Here is a 25,255-nt window from a genome sequence, read left to right as displayed (position 1 = left end):
TGACAACGACGGCTAATTGGAGCTTACACCTACCGAGTGCTAGCTCACTGCAACCTCCGCCTGCCGGGTTCAAGCAATTCTCTTGCCTCAGCCTCCCGAGTAGCTGGGATTACAGGCATATGCTACTATGCCCAGCTAATTTTTTTGTATTTTTAGTAGAGACAGGGTTTCACCATGTTGGCCAGGCTGGTTTCGAACTCCTGACCTCAAGGGATCCGCCCCCCTTGGCTTCCCAAAGTGCTGGGATTCGAGGCATTCATCACTACACCTGGCTGAAAGATTAGAATGTCATCAGGCAGAGAAACAAGGAAAGGCATTCTAGGCTAAGGCACAGCCTGAGTAAGGGCTCAGGAGTAGGAGAGGCCTTGGGGTGAGGCCCTAGGAGTGCAGGTGAGGCCTGCAGGAGATCTGCGTCTGCAACCACACTGGGGAGCTGGTGATTTAAGATTGGGAAGCTGCAGTCAGGCAGTCGCTCGATGAACGTTTATTGAGCATTTATTAGGAGCCAGGTACTGTAATAGGTGTAGGGGACAGAGGTGACTAAGGCACAGTCACCCACAAGAGTCTGGCCAAATCTCTGCATGCCTAAGACTGTCCCCCTCAGTCAGGGACCCACGTTGTGTTCCTGGCACCCTAGCTGACCCACTTTGTAACCTGGATCCCACACCTGCACACGGCGTAGCCTTCTTCCATAAAATGAGTTTAACTGCGGTTGTCACCTGGTGATGGAGCTCTTTGAGCTCTCAGGATGAAAGATTCTGTAAATACGCAGCCTTTGTCACCAGACTGGGTGGGGTGGAATAGGGAGCCCGCATCAGATCCCCAAGGGTGCAGAGAAACAGCCCTGGGGAGTTGGAGGGAGGGTCGGTCGCCAAGCTCCCCTGAGGTTACCGCCCTCTGACAGCTGCCAAGCGTGTTCCTGCAGCCAGAATGCCTGACATGAAAGTCCCCCACCCCCGCCAAGGCCTGCCTGTGATGGTTAAATGACAGACGCCAACACCCTGGCTGCTGACTGATGCTGACAGCAGGGAGGGAGACGTGGAGGTGGCTTGGGTTGCAGGCAGGTGACTGGAGGCTCTTCCTTCACTCTTGTGTTCATAGGACGCTGAGCACCCACCACGACCTGTCACTGTCCAGTGTCCATGGGGGAGGCAGACAGGCACACAGCACATTCCACCATCACGTGGGGTGTTAGAGGGGAGGCCCTGCTCTCTGGCAGCACAGAGAAGCCCACCTGACAGATGATGGGTCCAGGACAAACCAAGGGCCCAACCTCCTCCCGTCTCCCCGCAAAGATCATGGTGACAAAACCCCTTTGGGATGAAGTAGTTCAGAAGTCCTTTGCTCATGTGACCCTCACGCAAGAGGAAATGAAGGCCAGAGAGCCCCATTGACTTGTCCAAGGCTACAGAGCTCATCGGTGTGGCACACAGGACAGTTATTATTATTCTGATTCCTTGGCTTGTGGCTTCATCACTCCATTCTCTGCCTCCACGGTCACATTGCCCTCTCCTCGTCTTCTCTGCCTCTCTTTGGTTTTTTGTTTGTTTTGAAACAGAGTCTTGCTCTGTCACGCAGGCTGGAGTGCGGTGGCTTGATCTTGGCTCACTGCGGCCTTGACTTCCCAGGCTCAAGCTATCCTCCCACCTCAGCCTCCTGAGTAGCTGGGATTACAGGCACACACCACCATGCCCAGCTAATTATTTTCTTTTTTTGTTTTTCTTTTTTAGAGATGGGGGGGTCTCACTAATTTGGCCAGGCTGGTCTCAAACTCCTGAGCTCAAGCGATCCACCTGCCTCAGCCTCCCAAAGTGCTGGGATTACAGGCGTGTGCCACAGTGCCCAGCCCCTATCTTTCTCTTAAAGGGATACTTGTGTTACACTTAGGGCCCACCCTGATAATCTAGGATAATCTCATTTCAAAATCTTTAGTCACATCTGCAAAGTCTTTGCATGTAGGTAACAGTCACAGATTCCAAGCATTAGTACCGAATTCCTGTAGCGACCATTATTCTGCCTGCTCCCAGCCCCCAGAGGACACAGAGTTTAAGAGGGGCCTGCCTTCACTCAGCCTGTGGGCATGAGCCTCACACATCCACTCAGCACATCCTGGGAAGGGACCTGGGCTCCCCCCTGACCCCAGCAAGGCCAGACCCCCCTGTCTGCCAGGACCCCCAGAGAGGGGGAAGCAGGTTGTGCAATGGGGGCGGTAGGATGTGGAAACTCCATAGAAGTGGTTAGGACAGAATTCTGGAGTTCAGCATCCCAGAGATGAGGAGTCAGAGAGGCCCTTCCCCTACTTGGATGCTGCCCCTACGTCTGATTTGAATTCTCCTTTCATTGCTCCATTCAGCAGACACTCAGACCAGAGCCAGGCTCGGTACCAGGCTCTGGAGAGCTTGTCCATGTCCTCAAAGAGCTTGCAGTCTAAACCTAGGAGTGATAATGGCCAGCACCGTGGTCTCCAGGAGGGTGGAAGAGCAGGACACTCTTCTCTTTCCAGAGCAGGCAATGGAGGCCCAGGAAAGGGGACTGTTTTTGTCTGGAGTTGGGCTGAAGCCACTTTAGCATGAGGGTTTTGCCTTTCCTCAATCCCCCGACCCCACAGCCTTCCTGTTCCTGCCTCGGTGATTTTGTCATTCTTGTCTCGTTTCCTCTTGGTACTTTAAAAGTAAAATAACGACTGTTCATCTGCCCTTAGAAGGGCTGGCACAGAAAGTGATTCATCCCAAGCTGTGTACCTGCTCTATCTGTACAGTTGGCGGATGGGGAGCCAAGGAACAGGACCCCCGGAGTCAGGCGGCATTTTACTCAAATGCTGAGCACTCGTTCCAAGTCTGAGTAAGGCAGAAGAATGAGTGGCCAGCCCTGCCTTCCCACAGCTCAAGTGCAGCAAGCACCGTCCTTAAAACAGAAGAGCTGGCCGGGCGCGGTGGCTCATACCTGTAATCCTAGTACTTTGGGAAGCCGAGGCGGGAGGATCACTGGAGCTCAGGAGTTCGTGACCAGCCTAGGCAAACATAGTGAGATCTCGTCTCTATTTAAATAAAATAGAAAATCTGTTTAAAACAAACAAACAATAGAAGAGCTGTCGTGAAACTTGGGTGCTCTGGGTAAAGCTTGGGAAGAGGCAAGGCCTCCCAGCATGTCTGGAATCCCCAAATTAGCAACCTGTTTCCCTGTCTGTAAAATGGGTGTAGAAATGGCCGGCTAAGAGGACAACGGCACTGGTGCCGGGTGTAGAGCAAGCACTCGACAGCCTCACCGAGAGCGCACCAAGGGCCACCCGCGCGCTGCCGCGCCCAGGGCTCCCACCCTCCCCTCGGACGCCGGCCTGGTGAACCAGCCTGCGGGCGCGCGTGGGGGCGCTCGGAGCTGTCTCAGGTGTTCTGAGCCGCCAGATCGGGAGTCCAGTGCCCTGCTGAGCCCGAGCCCCAGCACAGGCTCCCGTCGCATCCTCTGGCAGCCCGGGGTCCGCGCCCGCCCAGCGCTTCCCACGCGCGGACTCCTAGGCTGAGCGCGCAGGGCAGCGGGGCCCACGCGAGGGCGGGGCGAGCCGGGGCTTTGTGTTCAAACCGGCCAATGGGTGGCGGCGGTGGGCGGTGACGGCCGGCGGGTCCTGGCCAATGGGCTGCGGCCTGTCAGCGTTGACTGACAGGCGCACACATACAGAGTCGGCCACACGGGCGCCTCCCGGCCCCACTCGCGCAGCGCGGGCCTCCGCCGGCCGCATTGTCCGCCCGCCCGTCTCGTCCTGCGTCGCCGCTCTCCGCGTGCCCGCGCGCCCCGGGCCCGGCCGCCGTCTCGCCCTGCGCGGAGCGCCGCCCGCGGGATCCCCACGCGGAAAGGGGGCGCACCCCGGCGGCGGGCGGGCCTCGGACGCCCCCGGCCGGGCTAGAAGCCGCCGCGGCAGCAGGTGAGTGAGGGCGAGCTCGGGAGAGGGTTGGGGGGCCGCGGCCCGGCCTGACCCCGGGTCACCGTCGGGCCACTCGGGCGGGGCCGCGCCGCCAGGCCTGCTTCCTCCTCTCCGGGCCGCGCTGGGTCGGCTCCAGCCCCCACCCGGGTCCGCGGCCCGCGCCCTGACTCACCTCCTGGCCCCCGCCCCGCCTGCCGCGCCACTGGTCAGCCGGGAGGGCGGTGTCTGCGGGCGGGACTTCCCGGGCAGCCTCCCGGGAGGAGGAGGGCAAAGGCCGGCTGCCCCAACCCGGCCCCGGGCAGCGCCTACGGGTTTTGTGCCAGACAGGCCGTTTCCAGGGACAGGCAGTTCCCAGCCTCTGCCTGTCAGAACTCAGGGCCTCAGAGGAAGGCCCGTTTTGTTCAGTTCTAAAACAAAACAAAACAAAACAAAGCAATGGGGGGCGCGGTGTGACTTAGAGAGCCAGGAAGGCGCGCCTTTGGTGACAATTTCTGCAGGTTTGGCCTGTGGGAATGAGGGAAGAGGGAGTTAGCACCGGGCGTTTGGCAGGTCCCACAAGGGCGTGTGGCCTGGCTGTGCCCAGGGAGTGGAAATGTCACGAGGAAGATGCCCCAGATCTGGGTTAAGTCTGAAGATGGATGGAGATGTTTGTGATGGGGAAGGGCGGAATTGAGAAAGGAAGTCGCCCAGCTGAGAAGTGGGGAAGGATGCTTTCGGTGAGCGTTTCCTAACTGATTGTTAGGGAGGAGGTGGGGCGGGGGTGGTGTCTATTATGATTCGCAGTAGTAGATTTCAGCTCCTAGAGGCTCGCTTCTTGTTTTGGAGAATGGGGCCTCGACCTTTTTCATCTTGTGAAACCCAGACTCAATGGTAAACTGTTTTGTGATGCCAGGATGCCGCAGGAAAGACTAAGAGGCATCTCTGGGAGTTCTGGGAGGGCGGAGGCGGGTGCTGACAGTTTTCAGCACTCCCCCCTCAACCTCCATCAGAATATTTAGTTCTTCCCAGCGGAAGCTTGGGTATGGTATAAACATGTTGCCTCGTTTCTGCCCTGGGCAAAGGCGTCACCTCCTTCAGCAGGACAGGGGCTAAGAGGAGTCCCTGTGTGGGCAGCTGGAGCCTTCAGGTAGGGACCGCACGGGTGGGGCAGGGAGGGGGGAGGGGAGATTACCTTATAAGGACAGGAATAGAGACAAGGACCCAGGCCAACTTCCTGCTTTTCCTGCTACCAATCGGTCCCTTTTCCAACACCAGCTAAAAGTAGAGGGGGATGCCAGATGGGCATCTGACCTGGGAAGACGCCAAGAAGGCCAGGACATGAGGCTGCTTGTTTTTCAGAGGAGGACTTTCTAGCTGGACTAACCAGACCTTCAGGTTTCTGCAGCCTGGGTTGGGAAGTGTACTTCTATACTCACCACACAACCCAGAGAACTGGTCATTTAAGTATCAACCAGGAATATTAGAAGTGATCAAAAGTCACAAGCAAGTGCTAGGAATTCCCAAGTGACTTTGTCGTACGGGCCAGCAGAGGCACTAACGTTGAGACTCCCCATGTTGGCAGTCGGGGACTTTGAATTCGGGTGTCTAGACCTGAGCAGTTCATTAATCTTCCTCATGTCACAGAATGCTACCTTTTGCCAGATCTTTGCACTTTGGCTTCCTTTGTCCTCATTATCAGTTCCAGAGCCTTGATTTCTGCCCCACATGGTGATCGGAACTGACTGTAATTCATGCTGCCCTCCTCCTCCCTATTTTGTTAGTTTGCTAACAAATATTTGTTGTGTAACAAGTTTGTATACAGCCTTGTTTTGCACATGTGTGGGGCTAAAAAAGATTCTAGTTGAGGACACACAACCAGAATCTTCAATACATTCCTGAAACAACTGGAAAACTTTATGGCTGAGTAGAAAGACCCAGGCCCTACAGCCTGTCAGAGCTGAGCCCAAACCCTGGTTTTGTCACTTACAGGCTAGGAACTGTGGGCAAGTTACCCATTGCCTTGGTGTCCAGATTCTTCCCTTGTAGATGGGAGTAATGATACCTATCTTGCTTCTAATAATATAAATGGGGTATACAAGGAGCCCGGTCCCAGCAGACACTTACCATTTTATCATCATCTTACCAAGATGTGGCAGCACAGTGTGCACCGTGGGGACAGAGAGTGCAAGCGCCATCAGGACGTAGGTGGGAGCCTGACCAACTTGGTGAAACCCTGTCTCTATTGTTAAAAAAGAAAAGAAAAGAAAAATCCTTTTGGCTGAGCGTGGTGGCTCATGCCTGTAATCCCAGCACTTTGGGAAGCCAAGGTGGGCAGATCACCTGAGGTCAGGAGTTTGAGACCAGCCCGGCCAACATGGCGAAACCCCGTCTCTATGAAAAATACAAAAATTAGCCGGTCACGGTGGCGCACACCTGTAATCCCAGCTACTTGGGAGGCTGAGGCAGGAGAATCACTTGAACCTGGGAGGTAGAGGTTGCAGTGAGCCAAGATTGCACCACTGCACTTCAGCCTGGGCGGCAGAGCGAGATTCCATCTCAAAAAAAAAAAAAGAAAAAAAAAAAGAACATAGGTGGGGTCTACATGTGAAAGGTTTTCCATCAAGGTTCATTGGGGCCCTCAATTAACGAGCACACGTCAGCAAAGGGACACAGCTAGAGTGAGACTGGGGGAAGTCTCTAGGGAGAAGGCAGGTGGAGCGGCTGGACCACCGGGCGTGCAGGCAGTGACCAGAAGCGCCAGAGTCTCTGCTACTTGTCAGAGGTCGAGGAAGACCCAATTCTGGCTTGTGCGGAGCTCAGCACCACGAAGGATAAAGACAAGGAAACTGAGAATTGGGAAGCCTGTGGAAAGCGCCCTGGAAGAGGCTTCAGAGTCACGAAGTGAGCCCCAGGCCGGGCATGACTCCAGCCACTGTGCAGTGCGGGGGTGCTTCACAGATCCCTGCCTTGCCCTCCATCAGGGCTGTTTAGACTGAATGCCAGGGGCCGGGGGGGTGGTCTTTTCTCGGCTGTGAGGCGATGCCTCTGTCCCACCTCCTCCAGAGAGGAGCTGGGGACAGCCCCAGGCCTCACATCCAGTCCTCCTCCTCCTCTCTCTCTTTAGATTCTCTTCAGGAGAAGAGTCCACATCCCACCTCATCATGTCCCGAAGAAGCCAGCGCCTCACGCGCTACTCCCAGGGTGACGATGATGGCAGCAGCAGCAGCGGAGGGAGCTCGGTGGCCGGGAGCCAGAGCACCCTGTTTAAAGATAGTCCTCTCAGGTAGGGATCCAAAGGAGTGCCACAGCCCCTGATGACCCCACAAACTTTTGGTCACTCCCCGCACGCCCTGTGGTCCAGCCGTCCCCCTGCCTTCTTGTTGCAACCTTGGGCAGAGGTCGAAGGACGTGGGCCCCTGTCCGGTCAAGGGGGTCCTGCCTTGCTCCATGTGTATGAGCACACAGCACCCATTCTTCTCCCCCCGACTGTGAGCTGGGGGGCTGCTGCCCTCATGCTTAGAAAACAGGAAGTGGTAGGCCAGGCGCGGTGGCTCACGCCTGTAATGCCAGCTCTTTGGGAGGCCAAGGGGGTTAGATCACCTGAGCCTGACCAACATAGTGAAACCCCGTCTCTACTAAAAATACAAAAATTAGCCAGGCGTGGTGGCGGGCAGCTGTAATCCCAGCTACTCAGGAGGCTGAGGCAGGAGAATCACTTGAACCCGGGAGGCGGAGGTTGCAGTGAGCCGAGATCATGGCATTGCACTCCAGCCTGGGCGACAAGGGTGAAATTCCATCTCAATCTCAAAAAAAAAAAAAAAAGGAAAGAAAGAAAACAGGAAGTGGAGAGAGGCAGCTTCAAGCATAAGCCAGGCCGGAAACCCCAAAACTGCAGGCTGGGCTTACAGGAACCCCCCTGCTCTGGACGGGCGTGTCAGCCTTACCATCCTTCCTGGCCCCACGCCCGCATGTCTCACCACCTGTCCGGCCTCAGCAGCTGGCCAGCGACACAGCTGAGGACAGGCGCAGTCCTCAGGCCACTGGGAAATGGGCTGTGGTGGCAGCTGCCTGGTTGTCCTGCCCCGCTCACAGACATGGGGCCCAGAGGACAGGCCCTGAGGCTTTGGCTAGCTCTGAGGCCAGGTCAGGTCTGTCTGGTTTCAGTGGGTTGTAAAGTTTGAATCTGGCTCCATCCCTAGCTGCCGCTGCCCATCTTGCCCATCTGCTGGTGAGATTCAGAGATAACAGGAGAGGAAGTGCCAGCATTGGAAGAGACAGGGGAATGGCAGCTGCGAGTTGCCTAGCAACAAGGGAACCCACACCCTGCACTAGGCAGGGCCGCAGGCTGTGGCTTTCCTTCATGCTCCTCCCTGCTCCCTGCCTCTGCCCTCACGGTTGTCCCACAGGACCTTGAAAAGGAAATCCAGCAACATGAAGCGCCTGTCCCCAGCGCCACAGCTGGGCCCGTCCTCTGATGCACACACCTCCTACTACAGTGAGTCGCTGGTCCGCGAGTCCTACATCGGCACCCGGTTCCCACCCAGGAGCTCCCTGGAGGAACTGCATGGTGACGCCGACTGGGGTGAGTGTGGAGCCCTCCCTCCTGGGGCTTTGCTTCCTCCGCCTCCCGCGAGATACTCCTCGCAGTGTCCCCTGCAGTCCCCGGGATTCCCTCCTCAGAGCACCTCTCTGCCCAGACCCCACTTTTCAGAAGCTCTTGGAAGCCCAGAAGAGCCCCTGGTTCTTCCCTGCACAGGTGAGGACCTGCGGGTGCGGAGGAGGAGAGGCACGGGTGGCTCAGAGAGCAGCAGGGCCAGCGGGCTCATGGGGCGCAAGGCCACCGAGGACTTCCTGGGCTCTTCCTCGGGCTACTCTTCTGAGGACGACTATGTGGGTAGGCGATGCTTCCTCCCTCCTGAGCAGATCCGAGGCTGCTGGGAGACCTCAGGAAGGCTGGGCAGGGAGCCCCGGGGAGCTGGAGAGAGGGCAGCGTGTGGCAGGCACACCGCCCCTCCCATGCCCGGCCCTGGGTGCGCCCCAGCCTGGCCTGCGGTGGACCGTGGTTCCCTGGGCTGTGACTGCCCTTCACTTGTCTGTCCTCCCCACCCCACGAGTCTGTGGCGACCTAAGGCCAACACCCTTGCATTCAGGCCCATTCCAGCACTTTCCTGTGGGGCTCCACACATGGTGGGTGCTCAGTCATTCTGAGTGGTGTGCATGTCAGACCCTGTCACCTAGTTCTGAACAGCAGCTTGAGGCGTGGCTGGTGAGAAGAGGGATGCAAACAGGAAGCTGTCAGAGGAAACAGAATGTCAAAGAGCTCCCATTTCATTCCTTACTGCACACCGGGCCTGCGTGGGGCTGTGGGGATGTGAAGGAGGGTGGCTGACTTGTGGTCTTGGCTCACAGAAGACAGTGAAGGAAGAGGCTCAAAAGTGACAGAGACTGAGCCAGTGTCCTCGTTCCCCGCAGGCTACTCAGATGCAGACCAGCAGAGTTCTGGCTCGCGGCTCCGAAGCGCCGTCTCACGGGCGGGCTCCTTACTCTGGATGGTGGCCACTTCGCCAGGTGGGCTGCAACCCGTGCCCAGTTACTTCCATTCTTGGTGGTAGTGCTTTCTTACCCATCTCTCTGCAGTTGGGCATCTTGCCCATGCAGAGAGACTGTAGGACCGTTGGGGAAAGGTCATTCTAGAATAATCACTGGGAGCCCAGAGCTGTGGGGACCCCCTTGCGTGGAAGGGAAGGAGCAGCTGCAGAGCAGGACAGAGGGTGTGGACAGGTGGGATCCAAGGAGCTGGGTCCCGGTAGGGCAGGACAGAGGCATACTGGCAGGTGGGGGTGGGGTAGGGGCAGGGAGGACGGCAGACGGGACAAAGGAACAGTGCCCCCAACCACCATGTGGAGCCTTCGGCTTGATCGTCATTCTTCCAGGCCGGCTCTTCAGACTTCTTTACTGGTGGGCTGGCACCACCTGGTACCGCCTGACCACAGCTGCCTCCCTCCTTGACGTCTTCGTTTTAACCAGGTGAGCGAGACTCCACCCTTGCCAATAAATCGCAAGGCCCTAGGGTGAAGGGACTGGTAAAGTGTGTCAACCTGTAATGGTCGATTCTCTGAGGGTTTTCCCCAGTTTCCCTGGAGCCTTTATTAGCGATCACGGAGTAGCCTCCCCAAAGCCCACCCCTGCCTGACAGAGGATGGACTCAGAGTCAGGTTTTTCTCCCCGAATCGATAGCCCTTCGAGGCAGGATTCCAGAGCACGGATTATTTCTTCTTGGACACATTCTACTAAACGCCACACTAGTCCAGCCATGCCTGGCTCTCAGACACATGATGACTTTCCTCCTGCAGGGTAGGCCCACTGACTCCAGGCAAGAAGTGGGGTTTTCCAGAAAGTCCATCTTCCTTCTTGGGCCTGCGACAATCTAACCCCCCGAGTTCCCCACTCATGGTCAGAGCCACAAAGAGGCTCTGCCTGAGGATGCTATGGGTTCATTCCCCAAGTCCCTAAACCAGCAGAACTAGGATTTGAGAACGTGCCCCTTAGGCAGAAGAACACGGAACCCAGAAGTCAGGATCCCTCTGGCCGTAATCCAGGTCCGGGCAGAGTGGACAGCTGGCCACACTGAAACAAGGGGCAAGGATGGGTTTGTGTCACCAAAAACAGGTTCCTTGTTATTATTTAAGGAATTACTTTTTTTTTCTATATTTGCATACTTAGAGGCCTTGTCCATATAAAAATTTTCGAGTTTTTCAAAGACCACACTATTTTTAATAACATCAGTAAAATTCAGTCAAAATTGTCCCATCATTCTAAGACCTGCCCAGCAGGAAAGGCTCTGACGTGTCCAGGCTGGCCCTGGCACAGTGAGAAGCTCAAAGCTATCCTCCTTAGCTCTAGTTCAGCACCCAGGAAAACATCTCAGGGTACTCCCTGGGTGGAACGTGGCGGCCTGGAGCTCCCCTCACACCTCTGCCTCCCCCGTCCTGCCCTCCCGCGTGATCCAGGCGCTTCTCGTCCCTGAAGACGTTCCTCTGGTTCCTGCTGCCGCTGCTCTTGCTGACGTGCCTGACATATGGTGAGCCTGCGTGGGGAGAGCAGAGGGAGGCACAGAGATGCGTTCACCAGAGGGTGGTGACCTTTGGCAGGCAGGGAAGGGGCAAGACTGGGTGGGGTGAGCCCGTGACTGGGCAGGGCCTGAGCCCTGGACCCTGGATCATCTCTGCATGGCCCTCCCCACCTCTCCTGAGCCTGTTTTGTGCCATCCTGGGCAGGAGCACACCCTAGTGCCGCAACATTGGATGAAGAGCGGGATGCCCTCCCATTATCATTAGCAGTCATCCTCCCTCCACTCCAACAGGGACATCGGCTATGAGGGAGTTATTTTTACAAGATGAAGTTAAATCTTGAGCTGTCTCTAAAGTAAAAACAATGAAGCAGCAAAGGGAAATAAGTGCCTTTTGTTTTTGTTTTTGTTTTTGTTTTTTTTGAGACAGAGTTTTGCTCTTGTTGCCCAGGCTGGAGTGCAATGGCGCAATGTCGGCTCACCACAACCTCCACCTCTCAGGTTCAAGTGATTCTCCTGCCTCAGCCTCCCCAGTAGCTGGGATTACAGGCATGCGCCAACATGCCCAGCTAATTTTGTATTTTTACTAGAGATGGGGTTTCTCCATGTTGTCAGGCTGGTCTCGAACTCCTGACCTCAGGTGATCCAGCTGCCTCGGCCTCCCAAAGTGCTGGGATTACAGGCATGAGCCACTGCACCCGGCCGTAAGTGCCTCTTTTTACACGAGTCACTTACCAGCTGCCCTGAATCATCCCAGGCGCTAGCACAGGCCTGCCTTGGTTTTTTGTTTGTTTTGAGACAAAGTCTTCCTCTGTCACCCCGGCTGAAGTGCAGTGGCACGAACACAGCTCACTGCAGCCTTGACCTTCTGAGCTCAGGTGATCCTCCCACCTCAGCCTCCCAAGTAGCTGGAATTACAGGCACGCAGCACCACACACGGCTAATTTTTGTATTTTTAGTAGAGACGGGGTTTCACCATGTTGGCCAGGCTGGTCTCGAACTCCTGACCTCAAGTGATCCACCCACCTCGGCCTCCCAAAGTGTCAGGAATACAGGTGTGAGCCACTGCACCCAGCCCTTCCTTGTTTATAGACACTTTGTGTTCAGCTTTTCACTTGACAGCTTCGCTAGTTTCATATGAATTGCCTATGTGACTCTCAGCTCAATTTTAATGACTGTACCAATTAATTAAAGACCATGCTTTATTATTTTTTGAGAGTTCGTTTTATAAGCTTAATATCATTCAACTTGTATTTCTTTTATTAATAACAGGGTAGAACACTTTTCCAAAAGTTAGCTTCATTTTTGTGTTTGCTGCTACAAGAACAGCTGGTTCATATCCAGTGGAAACTGAGCACCACCCTTAAAATAATGATTCTTCTTTTTTTTTTGAGACGGAGTTTTGCTCTGTCGCCCAGGCTCGAGTGTTGTGGCACAATCTTGGCTCACTGCAACCTCTGCCTCCCGGGTTCAAGCAATTCTCCTGCCTCAGCCTCCCGAGTAGCTGGGATTACAGGTGCATGCCACCATGCCCAGCTAATTTTTATATTTTTAGTAGAGACGGGGTTTCGCCATGTTGGCCAGTCTGGTCTCAAACTCCTGACCTCAAGTGATCCACCTGCCTCAGCCTCGCAAAGTGCTGGGATTACAGGTGTGAGCCACCACGCCGAGTCAGTGATTCTTTTTTTGTGTGTGTGACGGAGTCTCGCTCTGTTGCCCAGGCTGGAGTGCAGTGGTGCGATCTCGACTCACTGCAAGCTCCACCTCCCAGGTTCACGCCATTCTCCTGCCTCAGCCTCCCGAATAGCTGGGACTACAGGCGGCCACCCCCATGCCTGGCTAATTTCTTTTTGTATTTTTAGTAGAGATGGGGTTTCACCATGTTAGCCAGGATGGTCTCAATCTCCTGACCTCGTGATCCGCCCACCTCGGCCTCCCAAAGTGCTGGGATTACAGGCGTGAGCCACCGCGCCCGGCCCAGTCAGTGATTCTTTATAATTGCATAGCAATGTACCCAGAGAGCACTTTCCCGTGCATTATCTCAGTTCAATTTGAGCTTCACCATGGCCTTGGGTTGCTGTAGTCAGTGCTGTGAACCCACCACATGGAGATGCGCATGGAGGGGGCTCAGTGACCTGCTCAGGGAGTGTGTGCATGAAGGCCATGTCCATGCTGGGCTTCAAGCCCCATGGGCCTGAGCTTCCTTTTGCACCTGCCAACCACTGGTGCTTGAGTAGCGAATGGAGCTTTATCAGGACAGAAAGCCCTCCCTCCCCTGCTCCCCCGCCACCTGCCCCAGAGCTCAGGAGTAAACAGGTATCAAACAGATGGCCCTGAAAACAGAATGAACATGTCTCTGTGTGGCTGCAGCTTGGTGCTCGTGTCTGGGCCTCGAGCAGCCTCTCTTAGAGGGAGTGATGCTTTCTGTTGCAGTGACTCTCAGCCATGGCAGCCCATGACAGTCACCAGGAAGCTTTACAAACCCACCTACGCAGGGGCCCCACCCCAGGCCAATTAGCTTGCTCTCCGGAGGGCAGGGCCAGACCTGGTTGTACTAAAAGCTCCCCAGGTGATTCTGACATCCAGACAGGGCTGAGAACCACCATCAGGTCCTCTGGGCTGTACCCTGGATCATCCCTAACTCATTCAAAATGTTTTCTCCAAGTTTTGCCATTTACAGAAAGATGAAGGATTCCCGTGGGGGTGTGAGAATGAATATGCTCTGAGGTTGTTGGGTGGAAGTTGCCACCTCAGAGAATGGGGGCACCTGCATCCCTCTGATGCCTCTGGAAGGGCACAGCTCCACGAGTGGGACAGGCCACAAACACTGGCAGGGATCAGGCAGCCATCCTCCCTGGCACACGCCTCTTGCTGGAGGCCCAGCTGGGGTAACACCCTCTCCCGTGTGCACAGGCGCTTGGTATTTCTACCCCTATGGGCTGCAGACATTCCACCCTGCTTTGGTTTCCTGGTGGGCAGCAAAGGACAGCAGGAGGCAGGATGAGGGCTGGGAAGCCAGAGACTCGTCGCCACATTTCCAGGTGAGTCTCTGAGGGTGGTAGCTCCCAAGAGCTTAGCAATAATTAGGTGACAGTGAAAGTGGTGGGTGCGCCCTCAGCCTGCCTCACACCGTACACACAAAGCTGAGGTGTACTGTTAGTTGCCATCTTACAAGGCACAGAAAACAGAAAGAAAAGGAATCCAACAAATTATCTTGTCTACTTTGTTCCTTTTCAATACTGTTTCACAAATATTTACTGAGCACCTTCTATGACTAAGATAATATCCCAGTCAGTTACCTCTTACCACAGATAATCCACCCCTAAAAGCAGTGGCTCAAAACTACAATGTTTGATTAGTTCATGAGTCTGTGGGTTGTCTGGGTGGTCTTTCTGGTCTGAGAAAAGAGAAGCAATCTTGGCTGGGCTCGTAGTTGCCTGTGTGGATCTGTCTGTCTGCAGTTGGCTGGGGGCGGGTCAGCTGGGGGCCAGCTGGTCAAGGCCCTTGCCTAGGACAGCTGTACTCCATATGCACTTTGCTCACCCGGCAGGCTAGCCCCAGCTGTTTCTCATCGCACCCAGGCAGGGTTTCAAGAGAGAACCAAGGCAACCAGACCTTTGAGTCCTTGATCCAGAACCAGCACACCGTCACTCCCGCCACATTCTGTTGGCTACAGCAAATCTCAGAGCCAAATCCAGATTCAAGGAGAGGGAAATAGACTTCACCTCTCAGCAAGAGAACCCACAAGGTCACATGGCAGAGGTGCGGCTGCAGGGAGGAGTGAGGGATGGTGGCCATTTTTATAATCTGCCAGAGTCTAAAGATGAATCAGGCCCAGGCTGTGCCCTCAAGGAGCCTGCAGTCAGCATAACCAGAAAGCAATGTGAGCACAGGTATGGATACTGACAATTTAAACCTCTAAGCCAAGCCTGGTGGCTCACACCTGTAATCTCAGCACTTTGGGAGGCCAAGGTGGGAGGATCACTTAAGGCCAGGAGTTCGAGACTAGCCTAGGCAACACAGTGAGGCCCTGTCTTTATTTTTAATAAAACTCTTCATTTTCTAATTATAGTTATTTGACCTGCACTTACACCTCACTGAATTTAACTTGGTATTACATTTTTATTATTCATTTAAAAATTTTTTGAGACAGGGTCTCATTCTGTTGTCCAGGCTGCAGTGCAGTGGTGTAATCATAACTCATTGTAACCTTGAACTCCTGGGCTCAAGCGTCCTCCTGCATCAGCCTGCCAAGTAGCTGGGACTACAGGTGTACACCACCATGTCTGTCTAATTTTTAAAAAAAATTTTTGTAGAGACAGGGTCTCACTATGTTGCCCAGGCTGGTCTTGAACTCCTGGCTTCAAGCAATCCTCCTGCCTCAGCCTTCCAAAGGGCTGGGATTACAGGCATGAGTCACTGCACCTGGCATAGTATCACTTTTTTTTTTTTTTGAGACAGAGTCTTGCTATGTCACCCAGGCTGGAATGCTGTGTCACCCAGGCTGGAGTGCAGTGGCACGATCTCGGCTCACTGCAGCCTATGCCTCCCAGGTTCAAGCGATTCTCCTGCCTCAGCGTCCCGAGTAGCTGGGACTACAGGTGCGCACCACCACGCCAGCTAATTTTTGTATTTTTAGTAGAGACAGGGTTTCACCATGTTGGCCAGGATGGTCTCTGTCTCCTGAACTCATGATCCACCCGCCTTGGCCTCCCAAAGTGCTGGGATTACAGGCGTGAGCCACTACGCCCAGCCGGTATCACATGTTTAACCATCTATTTTTGTATATATTACTTTCCAGACCATGATCTTTCCAATTTTATTATATGTGCTGCCAAAGTGAGTACCAGACCATGATCTTATTATTTTACATATTTTACAAAATAATGACATGTCATCTATGACTTTTCCTTTATTCACCATTAAAGACATTAAATACAGTTCAATTTCAGAACCATCTTTTTTGTAAAAAAGGTAGGTTAAAAAAATGAATATATCTTGTATTAGCAACATTTGCATGAAGTTAAAATAAAAACAGCTTCCTGGTCTGGGAGAGGCTGTTGGTGAGGCAACTGGGGTGATGGGGCAGAGGATGTTTTGCTGGTTTTGTGGGCTTTTTTTTTTTTGAGACGGAGTCTTGCTCTTGTTGCCCAGACTAAAGTGCAATGGCACGATCTCAGCTCACTGCAACCTCCGCCTCCCAGGTTCAAGCGATTCTCCTGCCTCAGCCTCCTGAGTAGCTGGGGACTACAGGAGCCTGCCACCATCCCCAGCTAATTTTTGTATATTTAGTAGACACAGGGTTTCATCATACTAGCCAGGCTGGTCTCGAACTTCTGACCTCAGGTAATCCACCTGCGTTGGCCTCCCAAAGTGCTAGGATTACAGGCGTGAGCCACCACGTCCCGCCTGTTTGTGTGCTTTTTGAGTCATGCAAATGTAGCGCCTATTTAAAAACCAGAATTTCTAAAACTCAGAACCTCTGCTGCTCAGTAGCTCCCTGCCCTTTATTTGACAGTTTTTATCACTTCTCTTGGCAATGATTTTGTTGTTAAGCCAACAACGTTCTCAAATTCATGACACACTATCAAATGCCACCCTCAGTCCAAATGACATTTATTCCATTTTCTCTGTGGGACATCCAGCTAAAGAGGAAAAAGAACGTATTTTGAAATTATTCTGTCTCTTAGCCATAGTTACCTAGGGAAGGAGTGAAAGCCATTGAGAGTCCACAGACAGAACTCGCAGCCCTGGTTCCCCTGCCCCTGTAGGAGGCGGGGAAGGAGTGAGCTTCAGGCCAGCAGGGTCCACGGTTCCCTGCAGCCATCATGCAGCTTCCAGTCCTCCTCTTGGACCATCCCTGCACTCAGACCTTCTCCCCGGCCCACCTTCCTTCCTCCTCTGGGATCAGACTTCTGTACTATGTCCTCAGGGACCCTCCTCTGTGGCCGGCACCCAGTGATCCCCGGCTCCCAGCACACCCAGCTCAGAGGTCGGCAGCCCCTGCCCATGAGCTCCAGCTGGCCCTGCATGGCCTTATGCTGGAACGCCTGTGGAATCTTTTCCCTTTCTTTCTGTGTTGGCTGTGTCGGGGTGGTCTTTGGGAAGCACTGTCATCCAAGGGTCCCTCACTCCGTGGCTCTCTCTCCGCCCTGCCAGGCTGAGCAGCGCGTTATGTCCCGGGTACACTCTCTGGAGCGGCGTCTGGAAGCTCTTGCTGCTGAATTTTCCTCCAACTGGCAGAAGGAGGCCATGCGTCTGGAACGTCTGGAGCTGCAGCAAGGGGCTCCTGGCCAGGGAGGCGGTGGTGGCCTGAGCCACGAGGACACCCTGGCGCTGCTGGAGGGGCTAGTGAGCCGCCGTGAAGCTGCCCTGAAGGAGGATTTCCGCAGGGAAACTGCTGCTCACATCCAGGTAGGAGGCGGAATACCTCAGGGTGGGAGGTGGGTGACACCCATAGGAAAGCGTGAAGGTGCCCAACAGGAGAGAGAACAAGTGTCATTTGGGATCAGACAGCTCTGCCATTTGGCAGTTACACCCTTTCTCTTTTTCTTTTCTTTTTTTTTTTTTTTTGAGACAAGATCTCACTCTGTCACCCAGCCTGGAGTGCAGTGGCGTGATCTCGACTCACTACAACCTGCGCCTTCCAGGTTCAAGCAATTCTCTTGCCTCAGCCTCCCGAGTAGCTGGATTACAGGCGTGCACCACCACATCCAGCTATTTTTTTTGTATTTTTAGTAGAGACAGGGTTTTACCAAGTTGGCCAGGCTGGTCTCAAACACCTGACCTCTAGTGATCTGCCCGCCTTGGCCTCCCTGAGTCCTGGGATTACAGGCGTGAGCCACCATGCCAGGCCTCCTCACCTTCTCTAAGCCTCAGTTTCCTCCTGTTTGATGGAGGCTATCGTGTCTCCCCCACCCCCATAGTGAGCTGTGCGAGTAGAAAGCCCCAGCATGGTGCCTGACACTGCACAGGTGTGCAGTGGAGCTGAAGTGGGAGTGTTGCGTGGTTCAGAGAAGCAATGTAGCCTGAAGGCTGAGAGCCAGGGCTTTGGAAGCAAACGGACCTTGTTTGAATTCCAGTTCCACCACCTCCTAGTCATAAGGGTCCCTATAAGCATGGCTCTGTCAGACCTGTCCTCTCACTCCTGTCTCACAGGAAGAACTGTCTGCCCTGAGAGCAGAGCATCAGCAAGACTCAGAAGACCTCTTCAAGAAGATCGTCCGGGCCTCCCAGGTCAGCAGGCTTGCGCACTCAGGGCCTGTGACCGGGTCCTGACCCCATCCAACATGTTCACCTCGGACCCCTCGGCCCTTCCAAAGGGACTGTTTGGGTGTTGCATGGCGAGGGGCATGCCTTCCTCTGACTTCTCTGTTTGACCCCCGACCCCTTAGTTGGAGAGCTGTGCAGGGGCTCCCTGGGGTGTGCCAGGGCACAGCGGCCTGTCATGCTGGTGTGCACGTGCTGAGTGTGGGTGAACGGATACCTCAGTGTATCAGACATGGACGAGACTCATGAGGGCTTTGACCAGGAGGCCAGTTTGATTTTTGCTGCAGGGGTCAAGAGACCTTGGGCAGGGGTGTGGTTAAGCAAAGACGCTAACAGCAGATCCTACTCCGGAACACCAATTTCTGAGCTGGGTATTTCTTGTATTTGTCCCTTCTTCCTACACAGGAGTCTGAGGCTCGCATCCAGCAGCTGAAGTCAGAGTGGCAAAGGTACTGGGCGCCACCAGCTGGCCTCGACCTGCTCCTCCCCAGCCCCACCCACTCTCCAGGCAGGACTGGGGAGCAGAGCCGCAGAGCAGAGAGTTCTGATCCTCTTGCCAAGCAGAGGGTGGGGGGAGGGGTTGAAACCCAGCTCAGGATCCCTGCCCAGGGCCTGTCTTTGAGGTGCCATGGAGGTTAGCAGGGGGGTCCTGAGGGCGGGGGGCAGGCCCTGTGAGAGGACCAGGTTTCATTTATAGACACGGCGTCCTTTCTTACAGCCTCATGTAGCTGCCTTCTCATGCCCCAGATGTCCATGCTTGTGGAGGATGTGAGAGGCTGAGGCAGAGTACATTCTGGACTCTGGGCTTAGAAAGGGAGCAGGCTCAGAATTAGCTCCTTGGGACAGGCAGGCCAGTTCCTGGGCACCTGCACTGTGTTCTGCAGCCAGAACCCCCAGGAGAGGCCTTGCCCCTTCTTAGGTTCACGATGAGTGCTGGGCACCCGCTGTCATGACAGGAGCCCACTAGGGGGTCCTCTTTCTTCTTTGGTGTGGCCTTACCTCCCACCCAAGAGATCCGAGGCTTATTCTTCTCTCTCTGGGACCAGCATGACGCAGGAGTCCTTCCGGGAGAGCTCTGTGAAGGAGCTGAGGCGGCTAGAGGACCAACTGGCCGGCCTGCAGCAGGAGCTGGCGGCTCTGGCACTGAAGCAGAGCTCGGTGGCGGATGAAGTGGGCCTGCTGCCCCAGCAGTTCCAGGCGGTGCGGGACGACGTGAGTGGGAACCACCAGGGCCCTGCTGGTCCCTCTCCTCTTCCTTTGAGACCATGTGTCCTGGGGCCTGCAAAGCAGGCACCCCTTGCCCCTGCAGCCTCTGTTATGCCCAAGAGACTGTGGCGCTGGCCTTGCCACATGTGGGCTCTCATTGACAGGCGTTCTTCCTGTTTTTCTGTCAGTGCCCATGGAGTGTTCATAACTCTTTCCTCCAGTGGCCTCCCTCCTACCCTATCCCTGCTATCCAGCTAAGCACTGGCCCTGTCATAGCAGCTCCTGCTGTCCCGGCAAGCCTCCCAGGGTGACACCCTTTTGGGTTCCCATAGGTGGAATCTCAGTTCCCAGCCTGGATCAGTCAGTTCCTTGCCCGAGGCGGAGGGAGCCGCGTGGGGCTCCTTCAGAGAGAGGAGATGCAAGCTCAGCTGCGAGAGCTGGAGAGCAAGATCCTCACCCATGTGGCAGAGATGCAGGGCAAGTTGGCCAGGGAAGCCGCGGCTTCCCTGGGCCTGACGCTGCAGAAAGAAGGGGTGATTGGAGTGACAGAGGAGGTGAGGCCCACATGCCCCTCTCCACACACCCACCCACAGCTCTCCTCCCTGGAAGCCCTGGACAGTCCCACACTGCCAGCTCCCTGGCAGGTTCCAGGATGGAAGTGCCAAGCAGGAGGCTTTGCATGCTGTGGGGCTGGCATGGGTGGGTGGCAGTGTACCCACATCTGACTGGGCACCATCACAGTGTAAGCCTAGAAGGGGTCAGCCCATGGGTCCTTGGCCCACAGCCATGAGGTGACGGGGACACGTCTGCTCCCTGCTGCAACCGTCTCCTGTTGCCTGCATTGCAGCAGGTGCACCACATCGTGAAGCAGGCCCTGCAGCGCTACAGTGAGGACCGCATCGGGCTGGCAGACTACGCCCTGGAGTCAGGAGGTACGTGCCCTGCTTTCCTCGTTTTGCCTTGTCCTGGACCCCGCAATGGCCAGTCCCCTGGCATCTACCAGGTTGGTGGTGGGGCAGAGCAAGCAAACCTCAGGATCAGCAGAAATCACCCAACCTAGAACCCATCACAAAGGCAAGTGGCAATTCAGGAAAGTCAGGACGTACCGAGCACCATCCTGGGCCAGGGAGAGGCTGACGTTTAAAGCTGCTCTGAGCGTCTGGGTTAGGGTTAAAGGCTAGGCCTGGGGCATCCGCCGTCCACCTTCAGCGAGGAGACAGCCAATGGCCTGAGCTGGGCCCTTCTCCCATGCGGGAGCCCACCCTGCCTTCCTCTCCTGTCTCAGGGGCCAGCGTCATCAGCACCCGATGTTCCGAGACCTATGAGACCAAGACGGCCCTCCTCAGCCTCTTCGGCATCCCCCTGTGGTACCACTCCCAGTCACCCCGAGTCATCCTCCAGGTGGGCACCTGGCAAGCACAGCAGCAGGGGCTCTGAGCACACTGGGGGCTGGTCCCATCTGGGGTCAGCAAGAGCTGGGGTCAGCAAGAGCTGGACTCAGGGCCCTGTCCTCACATGACTTTCTGCTCCTCCAGCCGGATGTGCACCCAGGCAACTGCTGGGCCTTCCAGGGGCCACAGGGCTTCGCCGTGGTCCGCCTCTCTGCCCGCATCCGCCCCACGGCCGTTACCTTAGAGCATGTGCCCAAGGCCTTGTCACCCAACAGCACCATCTCCAGTGCCCCCAAAGACTTTGCCATCTTTGTGAGTTATCTGTCCCGTGGTGGGGCCGGAGGGGCTGCAGGAGGATCCCGTGGGCCTCTCTACTGAGGATCACGTCAGGGTCACCCTTGGACTGGAAGGGAGGGGAGTGGATTTGGAAGAGGAGGAGCCAGGGTGGGAGACAGCACTTCAGTCCCTGTTACCTCAGGCTTTGGAGGCAGAAACTGTGGCACAAGAGAGCGAAGTGACTTGTCATAGGCCACGCTGGTGCCTGACCCGCTGGGTGGGAGGAGCAGGGATTGGAGTGGGGAGGGGTGTTCTCCCTGCTCCAGCCCCTCCCCACTTCCCTCCACTCTCTTTGCAGGGGTTTGACGAAGACCTGCAGCAGGAGGGGACACTCCTTGGCAAGTTCACTTACGATCAGGACGGCGAGCCTATTCAGACGTTTCACTTTCAGGTACGGGATGCTGCTGTGCTAGCAGAAGCAGCGCAGACTCCCCATCCAGGCAGCAGGTGCTCCCTGGGCACTTACCCTGCCAGGCATGGGGTTCAGAGAGGGAAGCCCTGCTCTCCTTTCCCACAGCTCAAGATGTGACATCCAAATGGGGTGTAACATGCGTCCTGCAGGTGTCAGCACAGGGGAAGGCACCTTCCAGAAGGGCAGCATGAGGGAAGCTTCCTGGAAAAGGACACCAGGAGGCGGGCTTTATACAAGAGGGGTTGGGTGGCCAGGAAAGGAGGCCGGGAGAGGCGTTCGAGGAGCCGCCACCAGCACGTGCCAGGGCGCGGGCATTCTATCACGGCCAGCTGCAGCCTCAGGCAGTGCATGCAGCTTAAACCTCAGTGGGCATCCCATCTCCTAAGTCAGCGAGAAATGCAGACTCCCAGTCTCCACCCCAGGAGAGTCTGGTTCCTTAGGGCTGACAGGACCCAGGAGCCTGCATTTGAACAAACCACTGGCCTAAGCCCCACACCGGGGGAGTCCTGGAGTGAGGAACTGGGTTGGCGGGGACAGTGGGAGGTGGACAAGGGACAGTGGCAGGAAGAGGAGGCCACAGAGAGGCAGGAAATAAGCCCTCAGGGGCCTGGGGGAGGCAGTGCTGTGCTTCAGGTGACAAAGCTATGTCCATTTGACTAACATCCCTATATGACTCGAAGGGGGCGAGCCTGGGCCTGGGAGACCCGTCAGGAAGTGGTTGCGGGAAAGCAGCCAGAACAGGATAGGTGGGGGAGAGGGGTGTTGGGAGTGAGGACAAAGATGTAGCAGGGAGGGTCGTGAATGTCTGGTTGGATGGGGTGGGAAGAAGAAGCCACTGCGAGGGGGGCTGATGTGGAGCAGGGAGCAGGTCTGGCTGAGTCTGAGGCACCTATGGGACAGTTCAGTGGAGCTGTCGGGGGAGCCAGAAAGAACTGAGTTGTCGTCAGCTCTGAGGAGGTAACTAGGCCGCGTGAGAGGTTGGGATTTCTCTTTAGGAAAGTATAGAGGCCAGACGAGGTGGCTCGTGTTTGTAATCCCAGCACTTTGCGAGGCCAAGGCAAGGGGATTGCTTGAGCCCAGGAGTTCAAGACCAGCCTGGTGAACACAGCGAGATCCCGTCTCTACAAAAAATGTTAAAAAATTTAGCCGGGTGTGGTGACATGCACCTGTGGTCCCAGCTACTGGGGAGGCTAAGGTGGGAGGATCCCTTGAGCCCAGAAGGTTGAGGCAGTGAACTGTGATCACACCACTGCACTACAGCCTGGGTGACAGAGCAAGACCCTGTCTCAAAAAAAAAAAGGGTAGAGGACAGAACGATGTGCCAGAGAGAAGGGACAAGCCAGGAGTGTGCTAGGCCTGTGGCATCTGCCCAGGTAAGATATGCTGCTAACACCATTCCCAACACTGTGGCTAGACAGAGGCCTGATGGGCACTGGAGAAAAAGAATCAAGTGTGCCACACATCAGCATCTATGAAGCCCTCTATGAAGGTGGTTCTATCTGTTGATCACAATAAAAAAGCGATTGTGGATGAATTCATTTCAGTTTCAGATGAAGCGTGCTACAGGTGGCCCCTTAACCCACTGGCTGGAAACACTGCTCAGGAGACTAAAGATAGGAGCTTTTGAAGCCCGGTTCTCTTCAGAGCCCCAGGGAAGGAGCAGGGGAGCCATCTGGCCCTAGGCGAGGCTGTCTCCCCTTCCCACCTTCTCTGTCAGTGAGGCCTCACAGGTCTCTGATGCTCTTAATCCCTTTCTTCTCTACCCAGGCCCCTACGATGGCCACGTACCAGGTGGTGGAGCTGCGGATCCTGACTAACTGGGGCCACCCCGAGTACACCTGCATCTACCGCTTCAGAGTGCATGGGGAGCCCGCCCACTAGCCCTGCTTTGTGGTGCCTGCTGCCAGCCATCTGGGAGTGGGTGAACAGCACCCCGCCACTTCCCCCACACGCTTACTCAGCGCTCTGACTTCTAGGAGCACAAGAGAGGAGCCTGTGGCCCCATGCAGATGAGAAGGACGGGCAGGGTCTCCTGAGCAGCAGGTGGCTCGAGGCAGTTAGCAGGCTCCAGCAGCTCCCTTCTTCCTTCCCTCCGTGCCCGTGGCATCTGCTTCCCATCCTGGGAGTGTGTATATATGTAGCATATCATGGGGGACTGGGAAGTTGGGAGAGGTAGGACCTGACTGGTGTTGCCTGGGGTCAGGGGCTGGTGCCTGGGAGCTGCTGAAGGGAGGCCTATGGATGAAGCAGGTGCCAGGGCTGTGGGAGGGGCGAGCTAGGGCCTGGTCTAGGTGAGCTGCCTCTGCCTCTGCCCCTGCCCCTGGGCAGAGAAGCGAGGCCCTCTGAGAGGAGGGTGCTTAGCTCCAGAGCAGGATGGGACTTCCCCAGGCAGGAAGCAGCTGATGGAGAGCTGCCCAGCTCTCCTACAAGGTTAGTGCCCTCCACCTAGGGAAGCCTGAACCCCAGGGTCCCTGAGGGGCTTCGACAAAAGCGTGTCTTTCTCCTGGGGAGGGTAGCAGTGGGCCATGGGGCTTCTTGTGCCCTAAAGGGGACTGGCTCCTGTGATCTTCTAAGGGACCCAGGGCCAACCCTGTAGGCTTCCCCTCTGCTGGGGACGGTAGTTGCTTTTCTCTCTCCTGATGCTAGGTTGGGGCCCACCCTGCTCCCCATTCCTGCTAGGGCCTGCCAGTGCCCCTGAGCTTGCTTTCCACATTCTCCCGGGGTACGGAGACCTAGACCTGTCTTTGGGGCCATTAGCATCTGGGGTTATAGCAAGAAGAGTGGGGAGCATGGAACTCCTGGGCTCTTGTGGGGACGTTCAGGGTATCGGGGTGGGAGGTCTGTCTGCACCGGCCCCCACATCTAACCAGGCCCTGATGTAGGGGCCCTCCGCTCAGGCTGCCCCCTTGGGCTCTTGCAGCTCTTGTTCAGGTAGTCGCCCTTCTGGTTTGTTCTCTGTGGGGCAGTTGGTGGGGGCTGTGGGAAGAGGCTGGCAGAAGTTACCCTGGATAGGGAAGGGGGAGGAGGGGACTTTTAGAGCCAGCAGGCCCCACTGTATTATGTATATATTTTTCAAGGTCTGTTTTTCTAACTGAAAAGCTAAGGGCTTGATTCCTAGCCCCGTTCTGTGGGGCACTGGGTGATACTCAGTTTCTTGTTCCTGGCCATGGAGAGGGGCCTGGGGCACTGGTTCTGGCTGTGTCTGGTGGTCTGGCTGCGGGGAAAGGGCAAGAAGGCGGGCAGGCCTTCACTGCAGCGCTGAGCCTCAAATCCGCTCTGGAGCATGAGGCTGGATGCAGTGGTGGTGAGGCCGCCCCTGCTCCATCCCGAGGCAGTCAGGCTTTGTTTTGCGCTCTCCTGTCACAAATGCTGCACTATTGGTTCTTAAGTTTTTTATCTCCAGATCCTAATTTATGCCTATGCAAAAAATAAATGATGCCCAAGAGCTGTGGGATGTGGCTTTCATGTGGCTTTTGCCTATCACCTAGGGCAGCTGTGGGAATGAATTCTTGGCCAAACAAATGTCCCCGAAGACTTATTCCTAAATTTCAGACACCCACAACTTTCAGCTAAAGCCCAGTTGTGGTGGGGGATGGGACCTGAGGCAGGTCTCCTCCAGTGTTTGTGGGTCAAGGGCTGGCATGAGGAAGAAGTGAGGTGGCTTTATTAGCTGTCAT

At 55.6% G+C, this 25,255-nt stretch overlaps 1 protein-coding gene across 4 annotated transcripts; it reads left to right on the top strand.

Moving 5' to 3' along the window:
- Positions 1 to 3,649: 3,649 nt before the first annotated feature.
- Positions 3,650 to 25,023, top strand: SUN2 (Sad1 and UNC84 domain containing 2). 4 transcript variants are annotated; one of them, XM_002831140.6, is made up of 18 exons: positions 3,650 to 3,916; positions 7,020 to 7,178; positions 8,302 to 8,477; positions 8,652 to 8,789; positions 9,368 to 9,463; positions 9,829 to 9,922; positions 10,906 to 10,976; positions 13,878 to 14,005; positions 17,124 to 17,378; positions 18,123 to 18,200; positions 18,639 to 18,682; positions 19,280 to 19,445; positions 19,772 to 19,993; positions 20,287 to 20,371; positions 20,725 to 20,840; positions 20,975 to 21,142; positions 21,465 to 21,557; positions 23,346 to 25,023. In XM_002831140.6, exons 2-18 carry the CDS (start codon positions 7,057 to 7,059, stop codon positions 23,457 to 23,459), a joined length of 2,166 nt encoding a protein of 721 aa, XP_002831186.1. In that variant the 5' UTR covers positions 3,650 to 3,916; positions 7,020 to 7,056; the 3' UTR covers positions 23,460 to 25,023. The 4 variants fall into 4 exon arrangements, with proteins under 4 accessions (XP_002831186.1, XP_054399444.1, XP_002831188.1 ...); XM_002831142.6 differs by lacking the exon at positions 3,650 to 3,916 and adding an exon at positions 4,977 to 5,042; XM_054543469.2 differs by lacking the exon at positions 23,346 to 25,023 and having other exon boundaries at positions 3,682 to 3,916; positions 21,465 to 23,006.
- Positions 25,024 to 25,255: the final 232 nt, after the last annotated feature.

The sequence above is a fragment of the Pongo abelii genome, chromosome 23, assembly GCF_028885655.2.
Source record: "Pongo abelii isolate AG06213 chromosome 23, NHGRI_mPonAbe1-v2.0_pri, whole genome shotgun sequence".
NCBI lineage: Eukaryota > Metazoa > Chordata > Mammalia > Primates > Hominidae > Pongo > Pongo abelii.
The sequence above is the reverse complement of the archived record's forward strand: the minus strand, read 5'-3'. Positions and strand labels throughout refer to the sequence as shown.